Raw genomic sequence first — 25,883 nt, forward strand, 5'->3', positions numbered from 1 at the left:
TGCATTATCCTCATCACAAAGATGGCAATCATAATTGTTTTGGTTTTAACATTTAAACTACTTATAGCTGTTCTTGCCATAATTCAAATAACCATATACATATACATTTATTTGCTTTATACAGTGCAGTCCAATTCATTTAGTCTAAAATTAGTTTGTATAATTTGAACGCTTAAGTCCCATAGTAAATTTGGTACATGGGAAGAGTAGGTACTACACTTACAATCCAAAACTTCCCACTTACAAGAAAGAAACCACAAAACTTTTTCTTGTATTTACGTAAAAACTTGCTTTAATAAATGGATAAACAAGGTAGAGAAAAAATTAATTTGAAATCTGGTTATGTCAAGGAATAAGTAGGAATAACTATAAGTAGTTTAAATGTTAAAAATGGTGGTAATCCCTGCGACATATGCAAAATAAACATCATAAATATGTAGAATTTCATTCTTTCAATCAGTTTTTACCCAAGTAAGATCTAAACTAATAATTAATACATTATTTATAAATATATAATTAATAGCAGTTATTTTATCTATTTAACATAATGAGTTCTTTTTTGTCTTGCATAACAAACATATATGCATTGAAATGTAACATTAAAAAAGAATGATATTGTATATTATATTCGCTCTAAAAAAACTTTTGCTTCGCTCATTTTGACAAAAAATTTAAGCTTTATATGATTGCATTAAGAAACTGTAACAGCGAGTCTTTTTATCCATAATGCAACTGTAATATGGATAAAAAGTAATTATATGTACTTTTAATAATTTAAACTTTTTATATTTAAAAGCTAATTTAGGTTTTAAAAAAATATTTTAAAACACAAAACCAATAATAAATTAAACAAAAGAATTTAGAGTAAACCAAAATTTACATCGTTGGTCTCAGTAAAGCAGATTATGGTAAAACATCTAACACAGACATATTTTACAAAGAACATGGATAAAAGTATGTAAATAATTATATAACAAAATAATCATATAACAAAAGTATAAAAACAAATGTACCATATCTTTGGAGATTTGAAGATTGAAATGGTGACATGCGTAGAATAGAAGAAGTAAAAGTATAATCTTGCAAATCTTAACAATATAAATGCACACATTACAGTTAAAAATAAAAGAGTAAAATCTAGAAAGCTAAAGATATAGCTTCATATAACAAATCTTTTTCACAGATATTTTGCTTTAATAGCTTTATATTCAAACTTGATTGATATTCAATATGGACTTACTGTTAATGTAACTTTTAAATAAAGAAGACAATGATGGTTGAAGCTGTGAAATAGATGGCTGTAATAGTGTAGGCAATGGTTGCAACTGAGTAAACGATGTTTGCAATTGTATGATGGCAGATGAATCGTGAACCATCAAGGCTAAACCAAATTCAAAAAATCAACTGGTTTTATCAAACATAAGAACTTGATATAACAAACCAACTTTTTTGAAAACTGGTGGATGTATATATTTTTGAAAGTAGATTCCAAATTTCTGAAGAAAATTTTTTTTTTTAAGAAAGCATTAAAACAAAAACATTTTTTTTAGCAGAATTTATTTAACAAGCATGTGCATTAAAAAAAAAAAATTAATAATTTGATTTGACTGCTTTTAAAAACGTTGATTACGGAAAGTCAAACACTAACACTAACACAACTGTATTTATTTTGAAAACACTAACATAAACACTAACATAAACACTAACATAAACACTAACACAACTGTATTTATTTTGAATGTATTGCTTACTCTTTGAATAAAATTTTTTTATAAAAAATTCATAAGTAATTTAAGTTTGTATAAAACTCTTAGGTTAATCATAAAAACTTTTTATGTTTTAAGTTTTTATGATAAACCTAAGCTTAAGGTTTATAAGTTAACTTTTGTTTTATGTTTTACACAATCGCTAGATAGAATTTTTTTTTATAAACATAGATATTGCTATACTAATCACTAGATAGAACTTTTTTTAATAAACATAGATATCGCTATACTAATCGCTAGATAGAATTTTTTTTTACATAGATATCGCTTCACTAATTGCTAGATAGAATTTTTTTTTATAAACATAGATTTTTGTATTTATTTTATCTATGTATTTTATGTATTTATGTAGATTTAAGTATTTATGTAGATTTAAGTAGTTTCATTGAGTCAGATAAAATAAAAAATATCAAAGATTTTTTATTTTTTCTTGGCTGAAAGATCAAGAGAAAGGGCTTTGTCAATATAATCAAAAATAGTGTGGTCTTTAAAAGAAGTAGAATGATAAAGAGCAAATAGAAAGTTTATTGAAGAGGTACTAATAGGAAGTACATAAAAGTATGCTTGGAGAGTTTAAACCTGATTTCTCAACAAATAGGTCAACTGATGCATAGGTGTATATCCAGACAAAGCATGTGACTATGGGAGAATTTGTGAACCAAGAGATAATAGCCATTAACAAGGAGACTCAAAGACAAAACGGGCAAATTCAAATTATTTTCATAAAGAGCAAGTAAGTTTGGTAAATTTTGCAGGAGGTAAGATTCAACTGAGGAAAAGTTACTTTGAAGACCACAAATATTTAAATAAAAAAGATTTAAACAATTAGGTGTTTGTGGTGGCTTTTATGTTTAATACTTTAGTAGTGTTTTATGTATAGGTATTTTAGTCATAAGTTATGAGGAAACTTAAACCAATCATATATAGCCAAGTGATGCAGCTGATTCAGTCCCAGTCCCTAATTAACCCAAAGTTGTAACAAAGAACTTCTTATATGGTTATAGGTTTTGGTGATACAATATTTTGTGTTAAAAGTGACAACTTAACAATTCAAAGATCAGTAGCATGAAGTTGATTTATAAATTTCCATTCTGCAAGTTATGCAAGTATCGTTATCATTTAGCAATGTATATTTTAAAGATTTTTCTGTGATCTATTTATTTCAAATATATTTTAAAATATGTACAGTATCATTTAAAAGAAAGTATTTTATTATATTAAAAGACATTTTTTGCATTGAAATATTGAAATGTTTTTTGATTTACTTGACAGTTATCAATTATTAATCCAAGAGGCTTTCCATCAGCAACTATGATTTAATGATTTAATTTTGCTATCATATTTGGTTTAAAAACTTGCTAAAAAATTAAGGACCACCAAAAAGATAAATGAGCATTAGTGCTAAAACTGTCTCTGCTTTTTCTTGGTTATTTGTTTCACAATACACAATATCTATAACTATGAAAAAAATTTATAATTTCTTAGAAAAATATTTTTTTATACTGATTTACTGTCTAATTAAGATCACTACAAATATTTCTTCTTAAAAAATAGTTTAACAAAATACTAAAAGCAAAAATCTTGGCTTTCATAATTAAAAGTTCAAAATTACCACCAAAGTATTGCAGTCAAGGTTTTTTGTCATAAAGGTGCAGTCAAGGTTTTTTGTACACCTAATAAGCCAATATAAAACTTTTGAAATTTCTCATTAAATATCATTTTAAAATATTCAAGTTTATGCACTTTGTATTTTATACATTGTAACTGGCATGCACTTAACAAGACTAGCCTCTCTATAAGTTCAAAATATACAAAAAACATATTAATAACTATTCCATTTTTTGAAACTAACATAATTTTTTTTTCAAAAATATATAATGTTCTTAAAACAAGACCTCTTGTCCACTGTAGGAACTGGAAATGCAAGCACCGCATCGGTATAAACAGCAAATGCAGATTCTTCATTAGTTCTTATAAATCTATTGGAAGGGATTCTTTGTAAAACTATACTTCATAATCACATTCAGCTTTTTTTCACAATCAACAACTTTTACTACATTTTTCTGACCTGACTAATTTCCACATCCATACACCTTTACAATTATAAATCTTGCTTCAAGCACATCAAAAAATATCAGTATTGCTATGTTGTTGAATCCATTGTCATCAAGGTTATATGTGCTCTCATTAATTAACATTTGTAGGTATATTTATTGGACAATGTTTTTCGAAGGATTACTTTTTTAGAGGTTTTTCCTTGTAAAATCTTTTTCTTGATTTTTTTTTTGTAAGCCTAATCTTTCTTGTTTTGTTTTTTTGCAACTGCAAATGTCTCAATGTGTAAAGTTAGAATACAAGAGAATCATGTTGTTGCTATCATTGATGATTGTGCAAATAAAAATTTTAACAACTTTCATAATTCTTTATAGAAAATTGTTAATAGCAATGATTACAATAATGATTACATTAGATCAGAGAAGACTTTGGACAGTGAAGTCTCTCCTAATTAGATGTATTGATAAAATCAAGGGAACTTTTACAAACTCATTTATAGATTTCCAAAAATCTTTATGTAATCATTTCATTTAAAAATAATTGCACCGAATCTGACAGATTTCATAATTTAATCTGAATGAATCATTAGGAATTCCAAATTTTGTATCAAAGAACCAAAAAAACGTTTTTCCACTCTGAAATCTGTTTTTTTTACTGTCACCTTACTGTTTTAAAGATAACAGGGAGTAACAACATATCTAGCAAGATATTGACCATATTTTAGATGTTTATTTAAAAACACCAAACAAAACAAGATATAATATATATATATATATATACATATATATATATATATATATATATATATATATATATATATATATATATATATATATATATATATATATATATATATATATATATGTATATTTATATATGTATATATATATATATGTGTATATTTATATATTTATATATATATATATATGTATGTATGTATGTATGTATGTATGTATGTATGTATGTATGTATGTATGTATGTATGTATGTATGTATGTATGTATATATATATATATATATATATATATATATATTTGTAATAAGTTAAACGCCAAAACATAAAAAGTATGGCATGGAATCAGGGAGCACAAAATAATCTGTTTTTACAATTTAGCAAATATTTAATTTTTTTTCAGAAATCAAAAAATAAAATCTTAAAAAAGCACACAATATTTTAAAATGTCTTCTGGTTAAATGAACGTAGAAAATGTTTGGGAACTGCATTGTTTGCATTACCTGAATATATGTCTTAAGACTAATTTACTTGTTTAAATATTTTTTTTGACATTATTATATGTGTTTTAAATCTTACTTTTAAGACAGTTAGTAAAAGGATCTTCCCATCCTTCTCTACAAATCATACTTCCATTTTTATCGCATATATAATGTCCATTAATATTGTCATCCTTTTCAACACATACTTTCTCAATGCATTCTGGGGGTTTTAGGTTGCCATCACAAGTTAATCTAAAAGTTGAAAAAATTATAATTCATAATTAAATTAGATTCAAAAAACTGATCATAATATAACTTATTAAATTTTACAATACTGTTAATAGAATACATTTCATTAATAAAAAACATCAAGAAACAAAAGTGTGGATATCTAAAGAGCTTCTTCTTGCAGTATAAAAAATATGAACAAAGATCTGATATCATTAAAAAAGAAATTTTTTGGAATTTTTTTTTTAGTCTTAACAGAATGATAAATTATAATTACCCAATAATTCAATTTTTAAAATATAAAAAATTTTCTGTTGCTTTATTATGTCCAAAAATAAAAGAGTCAACAACTTTGAATAAGAAATTTTTAATAATGTTTAGGATTGAGGGAAATTTTTAAATTTAAATATTATAGAGCTATTATATTCATACTCAAACATTCAAATATTCAAATCACATCTTTTAGCATACCACTTCTTAGTCCAAGTAAACATGATTTCCTTTTTCATATGATAAAAATATCACGAGTTGCAGATGTTAATACTCAACCAAGAGCCACCATTTCATTTATACATATCAAGAAACAATAACCAAGCGGTTTAAAGTCAACTACAAGTGCTTCCACAAACACTGCATCCCTATTTAACGTGACTATTCAAGTAAAGATAACAACTTTGTACTGCTGCCGTTGTACATTAATAGTTACCATGTTAACTACATGTTTTGTTATCCCTGTCACACATTTTTTATAAATGATGCAGCTAGTACACCCTGAGTCGAATGACACATCTTGAGGAACAGCATTTATGTCCAAGCATATTTTATTGAGTCAATTAAAGCAGAAAATTTTTTGTTTGTTCTTTTGTTTCGTTACATTCCTCAATTATGAGTGTTCGTGCTTGTGCAAGAATTTGTATAATGGGAAGTTACTAAAAATTCAGACTAATTTTAACTGACAGTGACCAAGTTTTGATGGGGCAAGCTGGTCGAAAATTTGAATGTAGTCATTCACATATCATTAAAACTTTTGTCAAGTGCACTGACATCAAAACTTATACAAAACAGGATACACCTGATCAACAAGAAAGCTAGAATAAGCAAATCAAAATCAGCTTTGATCATCTTTGATCGTCCTTGACAACGAGTCTTATTTCACGCTGTCACATTCAATAATAAATGGAAACAGCACTTATAACTCTAGTGACAGAGACAAGACTCCGCCGAGAGTTAAATTTTGAAAAAAGCGCAAGTTTGAACCCAAGCTGCTCGTTCGGCCAGCCGTTTCTGACAAAGGTATTTCCAAGCCATTTTTTGTCCCCAGTGACATTGCAGTCAATAAAGCCATCAACGAAATGGATTGTATTAAGGGAAGATTAGTGCCGTTCATCAACGCTCATCATGCCCATGGTAATTATGTATTTTAGCTGGACCTGGCCTTATCACATAATGCCAAAACCGTGACTAACTGCTTTGAGACTCATAACATCAATTTTGTCAAGAAAGTTGACAATCTGCCAGCCATACCAGAGTATTGCCCAATCGAAGACTTTTTGGCTATTTTGACTTTTTTTTTGAAGAGCAAAGTGTATGAAAGTAATTGGCCAGCAACGTGATGCAACCTCAAACCAAAATAAAGCTTTGTCTGAAAAAAATTGACCTTAACTTTGTATTTTTACTCATTGGGTCAACTCATCTTAGAGTTCGTCGAATCCAAAGAAACAGACTGGTTGAAGACAAACTTAATTAAAATAAATAAAAACTCTATTTATTGATATTTTTATTTGATCTCTACCTTAAAAACTATAGGAGTAATTTCCCTTGAAAGTATGTCCAGATTTTTACAAAGAATGTTTGCAATGCCAACAATATATTTTCTGATACTTTTAAATAATGGCACTTAAAATATATGTTGCTTACTAGAAGTAATTTTTTTTTATTCTTTTTTTAACATTACTGTTTAATCTTTAATATTACAAGCCTTAAAAATAGAATAAAGAATACATTATTTTTAAAGTTTTCTCTTAAATTATATCGTAGTATAACATCTTAAGTATAAATTTTTTACAAAAAAATTATACAAAAGACATTATACTACCTCATGATCAGTATGAATATCGTCTTGATGATGGTTTTATGATAATCTACTATTATGATAATCAATCCAATGATAGTTTTATGATAGATGGTAATCTAATGATAGTTATAGTTTAATGATAATCTAAGGATAATTTTTATGATAGATTAATAAAAAGTATGCCTGTGAAGAAATTTCTATGGTTGTAGAGTTTATATTTCTAGAAAAATAGAAGTCTTCTCTAGTACTTTGAAAATCAAAGACAGATTCTGATATGCTCACCATGTGCAAACAAGTCCGTATGTTCTTTACCCAGATATCTTTGAAATAAAATTGCGTACTGATATGTGACTGATATCCATAAACCAATTTATATTTTCTTTATCTCATAAATCTTTTAAAATTTTAGAGGCTAACATTAAAATTAACATTAAAAAACACCAAAAAAGTCTAAAAATCACTTGAAAGAAAAATTCTTAATTCTTATTTAATGGAGTGATAAAAGATGATGTAAGGATGAATAACCTTACCCGCATTAAAAATGTATTTTCAAATGATTAAACTATTTAGGGATTGACACAGCGTGGCTGGCTTAAATAGGGGAAAAAATGCAAGGAGAGTGGATTTATTGATTGACTTAAATAGGGGAAAAATGTAAAGAGTTTACATCGTTAACTAAGAGTTTTGTTTTGGACTGGCAATCTATTAATTTAAAGAAAAAGTATTCTTTTGATTTATTAAAATTTGTTTTTTTAAACTTTTGTTAAAGTTGTCATATAAAGGTAAAAATTAAAGTTTAGCAAGCAATTGTATATATACATATATATTCCTAAGAATTCACCCATTTGTCAGGTTTGATTTAAATCCAACAACTATTCCTATATGTGCTTTTGTTTATCACTTCACTCTATCGCCTTTCTCTTTGTTCTATATCGCTACATTTTATCTCAAGGCTGCACTTTTTTGATGTTATTTTGAATGGCTTGACTCTAGTGTCAGTGACTCTGCAGGTGTTAAGATTTTGCCTTTCTCAATCTTTAACTCAAATAGTCAACTTTCCAACTCGCTTTCTTGACAAACTGAATCATTTACCTTCTCTAATCGACTTGTCTTGTTTCTGATCCTAGTCAGTGCTCAGTTTCTCCACATTCACCCTTAGGTGTTTCTGATCACTGTTTGATCTCGCTTAAACTATTATCTAATTTTTCATCGTCACAATCCCCCATTGCGCCTTTTACAATTAACTCTTTCTGTAATTTTCTTAGTGATGACCCTTCGGTAGAATTCTTTTGTCTTCCTGCTGAAAAATGTGCTTCTTACATAACTTCTTGGATTAAGGCTGGCATGGAATTTTTTATTCCCTCTTAGCCAAGTCAAGCCTCACTCTTCTCCATGGTTTTCCTCATATTGTGCTGCTGCAATTTCCAATCGAAACCATTAATTCCATATCTAACAGCAAAACAATTCTTCAGAAAACAGACCCCTGTTTACTATTGCTAGAAACCATTGTAAAAAGATTTTGTCTAACGCCAAAGCAAGCAACTCTCAGTTCATGAAACCTTGTATTTTATCTCTAAAATTAAGCTCTTGTGACTTCTGGAGAATCTTTAACAGTATCAATAAAAAGGGCAAATCTGTTATTCCATCTCTCTTGTATAGTTCAGATTTTGTAACCTTACCTAAAAACAAAGCTGAATTGTTTGCTAAGAACTTTTCATTAATATCATCTTTTCATTCCACTAGTTTGATCCATTGCTTAACATTTGTATCAATCCAGCTTCTGTATCTTAAGTGTTTTCCTGCTTAGACTCTTCTACAGCTTTGGTCCGGACAATATACCTGTTATAGTCTTGCATAAGTGTTCTTAGAAGCAGTCTTATTTACTAACAGTAATAACTCATAGGTTTTATTGTGAATTAGATAGAGGAGGAGAGGTTAAGGCTATCGCTCTTGACATTTCTAAAGCTTTTAATAAAGTTAAGCATGCTGGTCTTCTCCATAAGCTTTCTTCTTATGGTGTATCAGGTAACATTTTCAAGATTATTGAATCCTTCCTTTCCAATTGTAGTAACAGGTAACAACAAAAAATCCGGACAAAAAGAAATTGTGCACAAGTCATATTCAGTTGTTTAACTTTGTGACTTCGTTACATTATCAAGTAGTGTATGATTCAAGTAATTTTACATAGTTTTTGTTTGACAATTGTCAATTTAGTTGTCATAAAATGTTGTCTAAAGAGAAGCTTCTTCAAGAACGTGTTGTACACTTTAACGCCATAAAATTGTTAGCAAATGTTTACTGTAGAACATTTTTTAAAAGAAGGTATATCGAAAAGTACAATTTACGATATTTTAAAAAGTGGTACTGTTGAAAGAAAGCAAGGATCCGGACGAAAGCCCACAATAATGACCAAGAAAAATTTGAAGAAGTTAAAAACTCGATTTAACAACAAAGATGGCATTAGCCAGCACGATGCTGCTAGAATATTTGAGTGTTCCCAGCAGTATACCAGTAGGGCACTCAAAAAGCTTCAAGTTAAACCAAGGAAAAAGCAGAAATTGCCATCCTACACCGAATGTCAAATTACTAAAGTAAAAAAAGGTTGTTGTTATCTTGTGAGACATTTTGGTAACAAAAATTTCATTTGGGATGATGAAAATTTTTTTACTTTAAGTAAGCCTCAAATGCCTGGTAATAATATTTATTACACAGACGACTCATCTGTTACACCACCTGATGTTAAATTCAAAATGCGAATCAAATTTGGAAAGAAAGTAATGTTATATATTGTTGTCTCCGACAGAGTAATTTCAGAGCCATTTTTCAAGGAAAGTGGTCCAGCTGTCAACCAAGAAGTTTACAAAAACCAATGCTTAACTAAAATTTTAATCCTATTTATTAATAAATATCATTCAGATGATAATTACATATTTTGGCCCGATAAAGCCTCGTCACACTATGCGAAAAGTGTTACTGAGTTCCTCCAAACCAAAAATATTCCTTTTGTACCAAAGAATGTTAACCCCATCAATCTTCCTCAATGTAGACCAATTGAAGATTTTTTTGGAGAACTAAGTTCTTCAGTGTACAAGGGTGGTTGGAAAGCTCGAAATATTTCACAACTCAAGCGTAGAATTAAAAAATCCTTGAAAGAAATGGACACAACTGGTGTACAAACAGCTTGTGTGAACACTAAAACAAAGTTGCGCAGAGTAGCGGATAACCCAGTGAAAAATAAAACCGCGTCCCACATGGGTTCCGTGTGGGATTGATGGGATTTACGTGGGACGGATTTTCCCATGTGGTATCCGTATGAAAATTTGTCACCTTAAACCCATGTGGGTAATCCCACATGGGTTACATGTAGGAACCATATGGTTTTTACACACATGGGAAATCCCACATGGGTTTCTTGTGGGATTTGCATGGTAATTAATTTAAAGGCTGAAAACTAAAAAAAAAAATTTTTTAAAAACTAAAAAAAAATTTTTTAAATCGACATTTTTAAATTGCATTGCGTTACATTTATATTGCGTGAAAATATTTTATATTAATATAGAGAATGGCAGGCAAGTATGTTTATCTTTCTTTATAGAAATAATATTAAGATTTGTGCAAATAAACGTATATTATTAGGATAATATAATAGTTATTTGAATATTGATCTTGAGTATATTATTTGCAAACAATTAACTGATGCAAGTTGAAATGTTGTCAAAAACCAATCTTGCAGGCATGGGACACTGCAGTGTCCCACAAAAAAATGCAGGTTTGAAAGTCAAAGAATTCCCAATTTTTTTTATTTAATAAAGAAAAAAATAGGATGGAGTGGGTTTCTGTAACTTTTTTTATGCTCCAAAACTTTTAACTTTAGATATAATAAGGTCCTTAAGACTTAAGGGACTTATGAACTAAATTGAGGAACAAAAACAGGATATTTACAGAAACTTTTCAATTTTTATTTTTATTTCTGGAGAACCGCAGTGTTATTGGGAATAAAGCCTCTGGGTCCAGTTTTCAAAGTAATATGATCTAAAGTAATGTTTAAATAAAATAATATGCTTTAAAATGCACATAGTTATACATATAAGTTATATGTATAACTCCGAGTTATATTCCTGATAGTTAACTATATGCATAACTAGTTATACATATAATTTGTTATAAAAACTTATTTTTTAAGGTTATGAGTGAACAAGTTAGTACCAATTAATTCAAATTCAAGATTTAGTTAAAGTTCAAGTTAAAGTTTTTATTTATTTATTGTTTTTGTTAATTTTTTATTTATTTGTTCAAATTTATCAATTAGTACTATTTCTTACTACAGTAAGAATGTTTATCATTGTTGAACGTGATTTTATTAGTAACTTAATTTTATTTTCAACATATTTTGCCAACACCCTTTACATTTTAAATGATGACAGCTTTACTTTTCTATTGATGTTAAATTTATTACGTTTCAATAACTCAGATTGAAACTTAACTGAATTATTGTAAGCTTTGTAGGGGTTTGTTGTATATCAAATGGTGTTGTAAATAAAGTAAAAATAATATATATATATATATATATATATATATATATATATATATATATATATATATATATATATATATATATATATATATATATATAACATTAAAACAATAAAATTGATACAAAATTTCACTTTAAAACAAATACCATTAACATTGTGATGATAATAGCATTAGGAAACTAGTATTTATGTATTATTATTATACTACAAATAAATAGTTTTTTAATTCATTTTATAAAATAGAGACTGACAACTGATAATTAATGGAAATAAATACAAATTATAAAAATCATGTAACCTTCATTTATTATTTCTAAATACTATATTAATGTTAGTCTATAAAGTTAAAATCAATTAAGAGTATTATTATTAGTTCTCTTGCAATTCACACGTTATCTTCTGTCTCTCAAATTTATAAAATAGGTGGTCAAAGCTTGCTCAATAGGTAGGTTCTCAGCATAACAATGCTTTTTCCTTACATTTTCTAAAGAGAAATATGGCAAATTGATTACTTATTTTACCTAAATCATAGGGTCATCTATGCGAAATGATGTCAGATGATGACCTGGTTTATTGAACACCTTCACCCTTTATCAAACTCAGTCAATTTTTTGCCATCTCCCATTAAAAATGATGTCAGTTTTTGTTATCATATAATGATGGTATATCTGAATTGCTAATATAATATTAAAAATGCATATACCATCATTTTTTTTCTGGTTCAATTATACATTTATTCTCAACAGTACTAAAAGTAAAAAAAAAAACATAAATTGTTCTTTCAGATAAGCAAGCTAATTTCTGAATTTAAATTGTTTTCCTATGATCCTCTACAGTTTTAAGCAACAAAAGCAAGAAGTTTTTAGACCGCATTGTTGGTGTAAATACCTCAACCTGATCATAGCTAGCATAAATTGTTTTACTTTTTTTCAAAATAAAACAATTTAATTTTTTTTTTAATTCAATTTTTTAATTGACATTATTTTGGTCTCAACATCCCCTTCCCATTGTCAATTATTGTTAAACTCACACTGCCCCTCTATCTACTGGCATCATTTATGGATGACCCCATAGCCTAAATACTATATATATATATATATATATATATATATATATATATATATATATATATATATATATATATATATATATATATATATATATATATATGTACATGTGTGTATATATATATATATATATATATATATATTATATATATATGTATATGTGTATATATATATATATATATATATATATATATATATATATATATATATATATATATATATATATTATTTTTACTTAATTTACAACACCATTTGATATACAACAAACCCCTACAAAGCTTACAATAATTCAGTTAAGATTCAATCTGAGTTATTGAAACGTAATAAATTTAACATCAATAGAAAAGTAAAGCTGTCATTATTTAAAATGTAAAGGGTGTTGTCAAAATATGTTGAAAATAAAATTAAGTTACTAATAAAATCATGTTCAACAATGATAAATATTCTTACTGTAGTAAGAATGAGTACTAGTTAACAAATTTGAACAAATAAATATAAAATAGTGAAAAAACAATGAACAAATAAGAACTTGAATTTGAACTAAATCTTGAATTTGAATTAATTGGTACTAATTTGTTCAAGCATAACCTTAAAAAATAAGTTTATATAATAAATTTTATATATAACTAGTTATACATATAGTTAACTATCAGGAGTTATATGTATAACTGCATGCATTTTAAAGCATTTTATTTAATTTATATATTACTTTAGATCATATTACTCTAAATACTGGACCCAGACACTTCATTTCCTGTGGTACTTCAGATAAAAAATTGAAAAGTTTCTGTAAATATCCTGTTTTTGTTCCTAAATGTACTTCATAAGTCCCTTGAGTTTTATGAACCTTATTATATCTAAAGTTAAAAGTTTTGGAGCCTAAAAAATGTTACAGAAACCTCCCTATCTCCCCCCTATTTTAATTTTTTTTTTCTAATAAAGAAAATTGGGAATTCTTTGACTTTCAAACCAACATTTCTTTGTGGGACACTGCAGTGTCCCATGCATGCATGCTTGGTTTTTGACAACATTTGAACTTGCATCAGTTAATTGTTTGCAGATAATATACTCAAGAACTATATTCAAATATCATATTAACATGTTAGAGAATGTTCATATGATATTTGAACATCACAAATTTAATAATATTGATGTGATATGTTATATAAATAATACCATAATAGATTATGATATGAAAATAAGATAGGATATGAAGCCAATGATCAAAGAATAAATTTACTTATAGAAATTTAGATGTTTGTTTATTAGTTTCAGAATTTTATATTATGTGTGACCACGGCCTTCTATAATAACAGGCCTTGACATCGCGCAACAAAGTTGTTAAACTGAAGGCCAATTCCTGTGTTTACATTTTCATCTTTTAACATTAGAGGAAAGTTTGTGTTTGCGCTTTTTTAATAAATCTTTAAAATTTGATTGGTTTATAAATTAGATAGATCAAATAAGTTTTTTTAATAATTAAAAAAAACTTATTTGACAATAAATTTGATATATAAACTTATTTGACTTGATAAGTTTTTTTAATAATTAAAATGCCTTTAAAATGCTGTGTATCTCTTCGCAAGTCAAACTATCTCAACTACAACAAAAACATCAATTTATACAACTACAACTACAATATCAATTACAACTACAACAAAAATATCAATACTCAACTACAACAAAAATATCAATTTATAAATTACCGAAGAATCAAGAGGAGAGAAAAAGATGTAGTGAAGCTATCCCAAGAACTGGTTTTATTGTTACAGACTATGCAGCAGTATGTTGACTGCATTGGCCAAATGAAGCACCTTTTGAAAGCAAATATGGGAAGCAACAACCTTTAAACCCACCATCTGTTTTTAAAAATATTCTGCGTAGTTGTTTAGCCACACCAGCAAGTAAAGTTAAAAAAAATGTAACTTCAAGCGGTTTTCGAAGCATTTTACCAGATGAGTTAAATGATTTTCTAAAAGAGGATGAACTTATATTTGACGATATTCAATCTTTGTTAAGTGATAATAACGATGTTATTGTTTTGCAGCTTAATAAAAAAAGTTTACACATACAATCAAAAATGTACAATGTATGTTGGTGTTCCATTATTTATTTTAGTTATTCTCAATGATTATTCATTTGTAGCTAACCATAATGGCACAACTTGTAATATTTCATCTTTAGCTGTAAACAAATTAAAGTTAATAAAAACAAAATCAGCTTTATTTGAAGCAGTTAGATTTTTAAAAAATAAAGAAAGTTCGCTTCAGTCAAATATTCTATTCGAACACCTTAATGCTATGAGAAAAGTTAATGTTGGTGAAGTTTTATATACTCCAGATATTATATGTAGAGCATATGAGTAATTTGCTATGCGACGAAGTTTATATGATTGTTTGTGTATTGACTACAAGTTGCCAAGTATAAGGACTTTAACACGATTGACTTCAAAAATAACCTGGAGTATAAAATGGAGAATAAAATGGAGTACCTAAGTTTCATAAATAGTATTTTATTGAATTTAGATCAATTGAAAAGAACTTCCATACTACTAATTAATGAGATTTATGTCAAAGCTTCATTACTTTACCAAAGAGGTGCTTTGTTTGGTCAAGCAGTAAACTACCCTGAAAAGTTAGCTAAAACAGTTTTATCATTTATGATTAAATGTCTTTTTGGAGGTCCAGAATTTATATGTAGAGCTCAACCTGTTGCAAATCTTTCCTCTGAATTTCAGTTTGCTCAATGTCAAAAAATTGTTGATACAATAAATAATATTGAAAATAGTAAGACACTGGTAATAATTACTGATGGTAACCGTGTAAATCAAAGATTTTTTGGAATGTTTAAAACATTTGATAGTAAACCATGGTTAACAACATCAGGTATATATTTATTGTATGGTTATGTGCATCTCCTAAATTTTAAACAAAACAATTGGTTGACAGAAAAGACTGGCGAACTTCAATTTTTGAACAATAAAGAACTGGCTTTGGCTAAGTGGAGTGATTTAGAAACTTTATATAAAACTGAGTGCAATAGCCTTTTTAAACTCTCTAAACTTACAGCTAAATCAGTTTATCCAAAACCAATAGAGAGACAATCTGTAAAGTTTTGTTTGTCTGTTTTTTGCGAAGAAACAGTAGCTGCATTAAGAATGCATCCAGAGATTGAAAATAAAGCATTTGAAGGTACTGCTGTATTTATTGAAAAAATAATATTTTTTCGAATGTTGTTAATGTCAAAGCACCTGGTGCTGGCATTCGGTTTAGAAATGAATTATGCAGAGAAATCCACTCAGTTGGTGATCAACAGTTACAACTGTTACGAGATATTGCTGAACTGTCAAATTTTATGAAACCTACAGGTAAGCTTGTAAAACAGCTTACACTAGATACTAGCAATGCAATATTGCATTCATGTTATGGCTTTATTGATCTCGTAGAAACTTTGTTGAGTAATGGAGCAAAGTATGTCTTATTAGGTTGGTTTTCAACAGATCCACTTGTAAAAGCTTTTTCTAAGCTTCAACAAGGATCTAGAGGTACTTACTTTATAATTGCTAAATCTGTAATTGAAAAAAATAATATTCAACGTACTAAATTGATATTACAACTTGACATTCCTGTATCGATGGTATCGATGGTCATACTTGTGACATGTTTTAGAGATATTTCTACTGATGAAAAAGAACTTCTGGATAATATACATGATCTTGAAAGCTCAGTTAATAAATCTACATTAGTGGCTATAGTTTACATAGCTGGCTATGGCAAAAAAGCGAAATAAAAATTTATGATGATTCTACCAATTATTATTATAAATATGGTTATTATTATAAATAAGTTATCTGAAAGCCTAAACAGAGGCGGACTTCAAATTCCTTCTGATACTCGTGTCTAATGGTCAATATTTTGCTTTTTTTTTTTTCAAGGTGCTACTGACCCTTTATGCAGAACATTTTGTGTTACTCAGTTTCAGTTCATTGCTGCTAAATATAAATTTAAAATCACAAAAAAACAATGCAGAGTATATTCTAATATTCTGCTAAAGAATTACTCACTAATTACCACTCCCAGCAGTAACAAAGAATCTAAAACGAAAATACTAAAGCTATTATAATTTATGTGAAAAGTTTTGGTAATTTATTATGCTATTTACTTGTTATGTTTTTTATTTTCTCATTAGCCTATATGTCTCTCAATATGTTTGGATTTGTAAATAATTACCTTGTTGAGATATATTGATAAAACTTTTTTTTTGCTTGAATCAACTTTTGTTGGTGTTTTTTATTGTTGGTGATTTTTATTGTTACCATTTTTAGCAAAAAAAAATTAAAAATACAGTTATCTTTCTAATATATAGATATATACTTTGTTATGGTTCTGCTTGTTATTGATACTATTTAATATTACATAAATATTCTTAATGAAATTTGAAATACGAAAAAAAATAATTATCTTTTAACAATTTTTTGGTTTTCTTTTTATATTTCCGTCTTTACTAGAGATTATTATTAGAAAACATAGACTGCCATTACACCCTACCTAATATAAAAATATATCAATATATATAAAAGTGAAAGTTTAATCGGCCTTCAGTTGTTACGGCATTTTGTTCGATGTCAAGGCCTGTTATTATAGAAGGCCGTGTGTGTGACGAAAAAATAAAGATACTTTTGCATCCAGTGGCTATCCCAGTGAAAAAAAAAACCGCGTCCCACATGGGTTCCACGTGAGTTCCGTGTGGGATTGACGGGATATACGTGGGACGGATTTTCCCATGTGGTATCCGTATGGAAATTTGTCACTTAAAACCCATGTAGGTAATCCCACATGGGTTACATGTGGGAACCATATGGTATTTGCTCACATGGGAAATCCCACGTGGGTTTCTTGTGGGATTTACATGGGAATTTATTTGAAGGCTGGAAACTAAAAAAACCTTAAATTTTGAAATCGACATTGCATTGCGACGAGGCTTTATTTATACTGTGTAAATATATTTTATATTATTTTAGAGAATGGCAAGTATGTAAGTACCACAAATAATGTTTTACTTCTTTATGGAAATATGATTAGGATTTGTGCAAATAGATATATTAGGATAATATAATAGAAATGCAGGTTTGAAAGTCAAAGAATTACCAATTTTCTTTATTAAAAAAGAAAAAAATAAGGGGGAGATGGGTTTCTGTAACTTTTTATAGGCTCCAAAACTTTTAACTTTAGACAATAAGTTTCTTAAGACTTAAGAGACTTACAAACTACATTGAGGAACAAAAACAGGATATTTACAGAAACTTTTTAATTTTTAATCTAGAGTACCACAGTGTTATTGAGAATAAAGCCTCTGGGTCCAGTTTTCAAAGTAATATGATTTAAAGTAATATATAAAAAAAATAATATGCTTTAAAATGCATTTAGTTATACATATAATTCCTGATAGTTAACTATATGTATAACTAGTTATACATAAAATTTATTATATAAACTTATTTTTTAGGGTTATGCTTGAATAAATTAGTACCAATTAGTTCAAATTCAAGATTTAGTTAAAGTTCAAGTTAAAGTTTTTATTTATTCATTGTTTTTGTTAATTTTGTATTTATTTGTTCAAATTTATCAATTAGTTCTATTTCTTACTACAGTAAGAATGTTTATCATTGTTGAACATGATTTTATTAGTAACTTAATTTTATTTTCAACATATTTTGACAACACCCTTTACATTTTAAATGATAACAGCTTTACTTTTCTATTGATGTTAAATTTATTACGTTTCAATAAATCAGATTGAATCTTAACTGAATTATTGTAAGCTTTGTAGGGGTTTGTTGTATATCAAATGGTGTTGTAAATAAAGTAAAAATAGTATTTATGTATTATTATTATACTATAAATAAATAGTTTTTTAATTTGTATCATAAAATAGAGTCTTACAACTGATAATTAATGGAAATAAATACAAATTATAAAAATCATGCAAGCTTCATTTATTATTTCTAAATACTATATTAATGTTAGTCTACAAAGTTAAAATCAATTTAGAGCATCGTTATTAGTTATTTTGCAATTGGCACATCCACCTCTGTCTCTCGAATTTATAAATATGTGGTCAAAGCTTGCTCAATAGATAGGTTCTCAGCATTAAAATGCTTTTTTTTTACACTTTCTAAAGAGAAATATGGCAAATTGATTTCTTATTTTACCTAAATCATAGGATCATCTATGCATAATGATGTCAGATGATGACCCGGTTTATTGAACGCCATCCCCCTATATCAAACCCTGTCAATTTTTTGCCATCGCCTATTGATAATGATGTCAGTTTTTGTTATCATATTATTGCGTTATATCAGAATTGTTAATATAATATAAAAAATGCATATACCATCAATTTTTTCTGGTTTAATTATACATTTATTCTCAACAGTACTACATTAAAGTAAAAAAAAACATAAATTGTTCTTTTGGATAAGCAAGCTTATTTCTAAATTTAAATTGTTTTTCTGAGGATCCTGTACATTTTTAAGCAACAAAAGCAAGAAGTTTTTATACCACATTTTTAGTGTAAATACCTCTAAAACCTGCTCATAGATACCATAAATAGTATTACTTTTTTTTTAAATAAAATGTTTTACTTTTTTTTTAATACAATTTTTTATTTGACTTTGTTTTGGTCTCAACATCCCCTCCCCATTGTCAATTATTGTTAAACTTTTCAGCTTACACTGCCCCTCTATCTACTGGCATCATTTATGGATGACCCAATAGCCTAAATATTAAAACCTTACAAAGCTTACAATAATTCAGTTAAGATTCAATCTGAGTTAAGCTGTCGTCATTTAAAATGTAAAGGGTGTTGTCAAAATATGTTGCAAATGAAATTAAGTTACTTATAAAATCACGTTCAACAATGATAAACATTCTTACTGTAGTAAGAATTAGTACTAGTTAATAAATTTGAACAAATAAATATAAAATAGTGAAAAAACAATGAACAAATAAGAACTTTAACTTTAATTGGTACTAATTTGTTCAAGCATAACCTTAAAAAATAAGTTTATATAATAAATTTTATGTATAACTAGTTATACATTATCAGTTAATTATCAGGAGTTATATGTATAACTATATGCATTTTAAAGCATATTATTTTATTTATATATTACTTGAGATCATATTACTTTGAAAATTGGACCCAGAGGCTTTTTTCCCAATAACACTGTGGTACTTCAGATAAAAAATTGAAAAGTTTCTGTAAATATCCTGCTTCTGTTCCTCAATGTAGTTCATAAGTGCTTTAAGTCTTAAGAAACTTATTATGTCTGAAGTTAAAAGTTTTGGAGCCTAAAAAGAGTTACAGAAACCCTTCTCCCCCTTATTTTTTTCTTTTTTAATAAAGAAAATTGGGAATTTTTTGACTTTCAAACCTGCATTTCTTTGTGGGACACTGCAGTGTTCCATGCATGCATGCTTGGTTTTTGACAACATTTGAACTTGCATCAGTTAATTGTATGCAGATAATATACTCAAGAACTATACTCAAATATCATATGAACATGTTAGAGAATGTTCATATGATATTTGAACATCACAAATTTAATAATAGTGTTGTGATATGTTATATAAATAATACCATAATGGATTATGATATGAAAATAAGATTAGAAATTTACTAATAAAAATTTAGATATCTGTTTATTAGTTTCAGAATATTATATTATGTGTGACGAAAAAATAAAGATACTTTTGCACCCAGTGTCTATTGCACCCAATTTCATAATTGTAAAGTAGGTTTTTACATATTTGTTTATGTTTTTTTGTTTATTGACTTATCCTAATTCATCCATTTCTTTCAGGATTCTCTGCATGGGTTCAAGCACATTACCCATAATACGTGTTCAATTACCCATAAAACGTTGGTCATTGCAAGTAATAAATTAGGAAATTATTATTTGTGAAATATTTGAGTCATTAACGACTTCAACCTGGCTAATAATTAAAATTGCTCGAATAATAAGGTTCCTTATTAAAATTGCTCTCTCTCTCTCTATTTATATATATATATATATATATATATATATATATATATATATATATATATATATATATATATATATATATATATATATATATATATATATATATATATATTATATATATATATATATATATATATATATATATATATATATATATATATATATATATATATATATATATATATATATATATATATATATATATATATATATTGTATTTATTTATAAATAAATATATATTTTTTTTTTAGAAAATGTTTGAAGAAAGTTAGAAAATACTAAAAACTTTGGTACTATGCAAGCCGAAGCAATTTACTTATTTCAATCGACAAAAGACGGCGTGAAAATCGCAAAAGAAAAAATAATATTTTCAATATATATTTTGAATGTTTTCATTAATAGCATTTAATTAAAAATAAATTCATTTTGTAACACGTTTTTTAATTTTATAAAATTTCGTTATAATAGTTTATGGTAATTTCCACATAGGTTAAAGGTGGAAAACATCACATGTAAAAGATGAAAAATGCTACACATTTTGAATCCCAAATGGGATGAAGTAGCAAATACCAGATTAAGTTGAGGCTCTCTGAAAGCTTCGATGATTAATTTTAAATTACTAATTAAGTAACTTTTAAATTGAAGGATTTTTAAAAATTATCATAGAAGCATTCGGACTTTCATTTGTCTGGTATTGACTACTTTTATGCCATTTGGATTAAAATATGTGGCATTTAAGATCTATAACATGTAGTATTTTCCACCTATATCCCATGTAGGATTTACCACATAAAACCCATGTGGGATTCACCATATGAAACCCACATGGGACGAAATAATAATCCCCATATGGGTTACATATGGTAAAAACCCACGCGTATCCCATATGGGATTTACCATATGGAATCCATGTGGGATTTACCATATGAAACCCACGTGGGACAAAATAATAATCCCCACATGGGTTACATATGGAAAAAATCCACCCGTATCCCATGTGCACTTTTTCACTGGGAAAGGACCCTTTGTAGAAAATCATTAATTTTATTGTATATTTCAAGTTGTCATCAATTATATATCAACCATATAAAATTGTTATGAATAAATTATTTCATCAAAATTAACATTTCTTTTCATTCCGGATTTTTAGTTGTCACCCGTTATAAAAGTTGTCCTCAATGGACAGCACTCTTCTTCATATCCTGTAACTTCAGGGATTCCCAAGGTTCTATCCTTGGTCCTATACTTTTTTAATTTACATTAACAATCTTCCAGATATTCTTATATGGGGTGTTCAAAAAAAAAAAAATTTTCATAATGCGAATACACAAGAAGCCAAATTTGGGGCAAATATTAAAAAAATGCGAAAACCAAAAAAAAAAATTGACATTTACCTTGTGATCAAGTGGCAAAGTACATCAAAAATGCCAAAATTGTTCCAAAATTATTTGGCTTTGAGCACAAAGTAAATCTCAATATTTTGTAAATTTTCTTTATCTAATGTGATCATAATGGTCCCAATTTTTATTTAGATTGTTGAATATCCTGGTTTTTTATAAGCGTTGTTTAAAATAAAAAAAAGATTTCACATAATTTATGCAAAAAAAAATCTTTTTTTTGCGTATTTGTGCAAAACTCTTTTTTTGCATATTTGCGCAAAAATTTATTTTTGTTAAATTATTTTTTGATATAAACAATAAATATGAAAAGACAACAATCTAAAAGTACACAACAATCTAAAAAAAAACTAAAACCATTATGATCACATTAGAAAAATTTTTTTACAAAATATTGAGATTTACCTTGCGCTTAAAGCCAAATAATTTAGGAACAATTTGGGGCATTTTTCGGGGTATTTTGCTGCTCAAGCACAAGGTAAATGTCATTATTTCTGGAATTTTTTTTTGTAATCGTATTTTTTTTATATGTGCCCCAAATTTGGTTTCTTGTGTATTCGCATTTTGAAAATTTTATTTTTTTGAACACCCCTAATTCTCACATCTAAGGTGGCATTGTTCACTGATGATACTACCATTTATTCTTTTCTCGATAAAATATTTTCTCTGATTGCTTGGAGGGGGCTTGAAAAAGATCTCACTTCTGCTACAGCATGGGGCTCACAGTGGCTGGTGAACTTTAATTCATATAAAAAAATTTTTTTAGCCAATCGTTATTGCAATAACTCCTTTACTTATATATGGTAACGTACTCCATTAATCTACCTTACATCTTCTAAGACTAACTCTAACTTCCAATCTTTCATGAAAACCATATATCAAATCCATTGTAAAATTAGCATCTGCTTAAGTTGCATCTCTTTATCGTGCTCGACACTTTCTTACTCCGGATTCATTTCTTTATCTCTATAAATCTCAAATTCGTCCTTGTATGGAATACTGTTGCCATATCTGGGGTGGATCAATGATGCCCTTTCTCTTTTAGACAAGGTGCAAAAGCATGTTGTAAACATAGTTGAACCTGCTCTTGCAGCCAACCTGCAACCATTACCACATCGTCTTTTCTATAATACTATAATGGGCACTGCTCTAAAGAGGTAGCCTCTCTTGTACCATCTACTAAAGTTCATTTTCTTGTTACTTGTCATTCAATTAATTCTCATTCTTTTTCTGTGACTGTTTCTAAGTGCTCCAAAAACTCCTATGCGTCTAGTTTTTTTCCTTGAACATTAGTTCTTTGGAATTCGCTGCCTTCATCTTGCTTTCCTGATTCATATAATTTGCAATCTTTTAAGTCGTTCTTCAATAGTTATCTTGCTCCATAAACTTAATCTTTTCTCTTCCAGTAACTTCCAACTCTAATAGTTGTAGCTTGCAACATTGTTGGAACTATTTTTATTATTTTTATTTGTGTATAACATGTATACATTTGTGTATACTCTTGAAAATTCAGGTCAGGTTAGGTTATCCTGCTACTGGTAACATGTAACCCAGTACAACCTGCTTCATGTCCTTCTGCCTTGTAGGATATGCTTTTTTAGGCCAGGAGAAAGCCAACTCCGACATAAAACAACCCCTACCTTGGAGCTCTTGGTTGAGTAAAGGCTACAGATGGTGTCTAGATAAAAATACTCATCTTGAGCAGATGTTAAACGCAACTGGCTACTGTCTTGCAGAAGGCCTCTTAAGCAAAATCTTAAGGGTTAAACAGATTCTATCTGTTGACCAGCCCCGCACCTTTTCTTCATCTATAAGGCTGGCACAGATGTATTTATAATACATTGTTTCCAGTTTAGGATGTTGAATGCTTAATCATCTTGACTCAATGCATGGGTTTTGCTTGTGTTTCTGTTTTTATGACTAGGTCATAAAAACTGTCTAGGTCTCTGTTTTTATGAACTCATTCTATTATCTCCAAATGAGGGTACAACTCTAAAACTCGGATTTATGGTTCTGGGGTTGGATAGTAGTCAGGTTTACCAAACTTTGTGGTAGCTCTCAGAGAGGCTGATTCCATTAACAGCTGTAAAATATCAGAGTACTAACAGTACCTTGTTGCACATGGATGGTGTCCCTGTTTGTGCTTTTGGTGTGTATTGTCCAAGGGTTTATTAATAGTAATAAAGCAATTGCTTGGACTATTTAATATTTTACTGAATACTATCTGTGCTGAGTCAAGATCTTTAACAAATTTTAAAATGACTAAAGTATAAAAAACTATAAAGCACAAAAAACCATCGTTATCACCAAGTTCTCTAAACCTATTATTCACTAATATTCGTGGTCTTTGAAGTAACTTTTCTTCTGTTGAGTCTTATCTCTTGCAAAGTTCACCTTTGCTAGAGATAAGACTCAACAGATGTTTGCTATTTGTGAGAGTAATTTGAGTTCGGCTGTCTCATCTTGTGATCTTAGTGTTGATGGCTATCTATCTTATCTATCTAACTCTAATAGTGGTCGCTTGCAGCCTTGTTGAAAGCGAAGATGTAAAAAAAAAATCATTTTATTTTTCAAGTGGTTGGTTAACTTTCATTATTGTTATCATTATTGTTATTGCTATTGGTTAACTTACAATCATTCTGCATTGTATGCAGCAAATATAAAAGTTTTCTAACTTAATACTAACTGAAGCATCCAACAGCTTAAAACATTGAGTACTTTGCAATAGCACTTTGCAATACCACCAACCAACACCACCTGTCTATAATAATGGCTTCTGGCTACAGTTGAAACTAAAAAAAGTTCTCTTTTTGTGTAGTCAAAAGCAATTATGGACTTTAGTCCAGCAAACCTGAATTATACAGGTCTTTTGATATAAATGAGCAGGTTTACAATCCAATTGAAAAAGACACTATTCAATGGATAAGAGGCTGTGATAACAATTTAACCGAATTGCTATTTAGCTAAGTAAAATGAAAGCAAAAAAGAAAAAAGCAAATCAGTGCTATTTATGATTTAAACAACAAGATTAACACTTCAGGTCCCAAGATAAGTAACATTTTAAACTCATATTTTAAATATGTTTTTGTTGATGAAGATTTTATTTTTTAAATGCTGGAATTTAAGAATCAAACTACCAGTTTAGTATTTGAGGCCCAGGTTTATTTAGATAAAACATTTTTTATAAATTTCATTTAAAATATGACCATGCCAACTTATAAACTGCATTATAAAAATATATATATTGATTTTTTTTTTTTTAACCATAAAATCAATCAAATAGAAAATTGCGAAACTTTGATGTACAACATTTTTTAATTAAAATTTAAAATTAATTTAAAAGATTTTAAATAATTTTTAGTATATTTTATATATATATTTGAAATTTAGTATTTATTATATATATATTTGAATGATTTTAAATAATTTTTAGTATATTTAGTATAACAAATTCAACATTTTTAAATACTTTTAAAACATTTCTTATAACAATCATTAG

The 25,883-nt window shown here is 27.8% G+C and overlaps 1 protein-coding gene across 6 annotated transcripts in view; it reads right to left on the minus strand.

The window, feature by feature from the left end:
- Positions 1–25,883, minus strand: part of LOC105849252 (uncharacterized) — a 74,541-nt gene that overhangs the window by 15,498 nt on the left and 33,160 nt on the right. For all 6 annotated transcript variants that reach the window (XM_065818929.1, XM_065818928.1, XM_065818931.1 and 3 more), the window contains 3 exons: positions 5,134–5,288; positions 1,241–1,381; positions 1,014–1,088 (listed from right to left, as the gene is read on the minus strand). In XM_065818929.1, the coding sequence (XP_065675001.1) occupies positions 1,014–1,088; positions 1,241–1,381; positions 5,134–5,288 (371 nt within the window). The remainder of the gene's footprint in view (positions 1–1,013; positions 1,089–1,240; positions 1,382–5,133; positions 5,289–25,883) is intronic.

This window comes from Hydra vulgaris, chromosome 15 (assembly GCF_038396675.1).
Source record: "Hydra vulgaris chromosome 15, alternate assembly HydraT2T_AEP".
NCBI lineage: Eukaryota > Metazoa > Cnidaria > Hydrozoa > Anthoathecata > Hydridae > Hydra > Hydra vulgaris.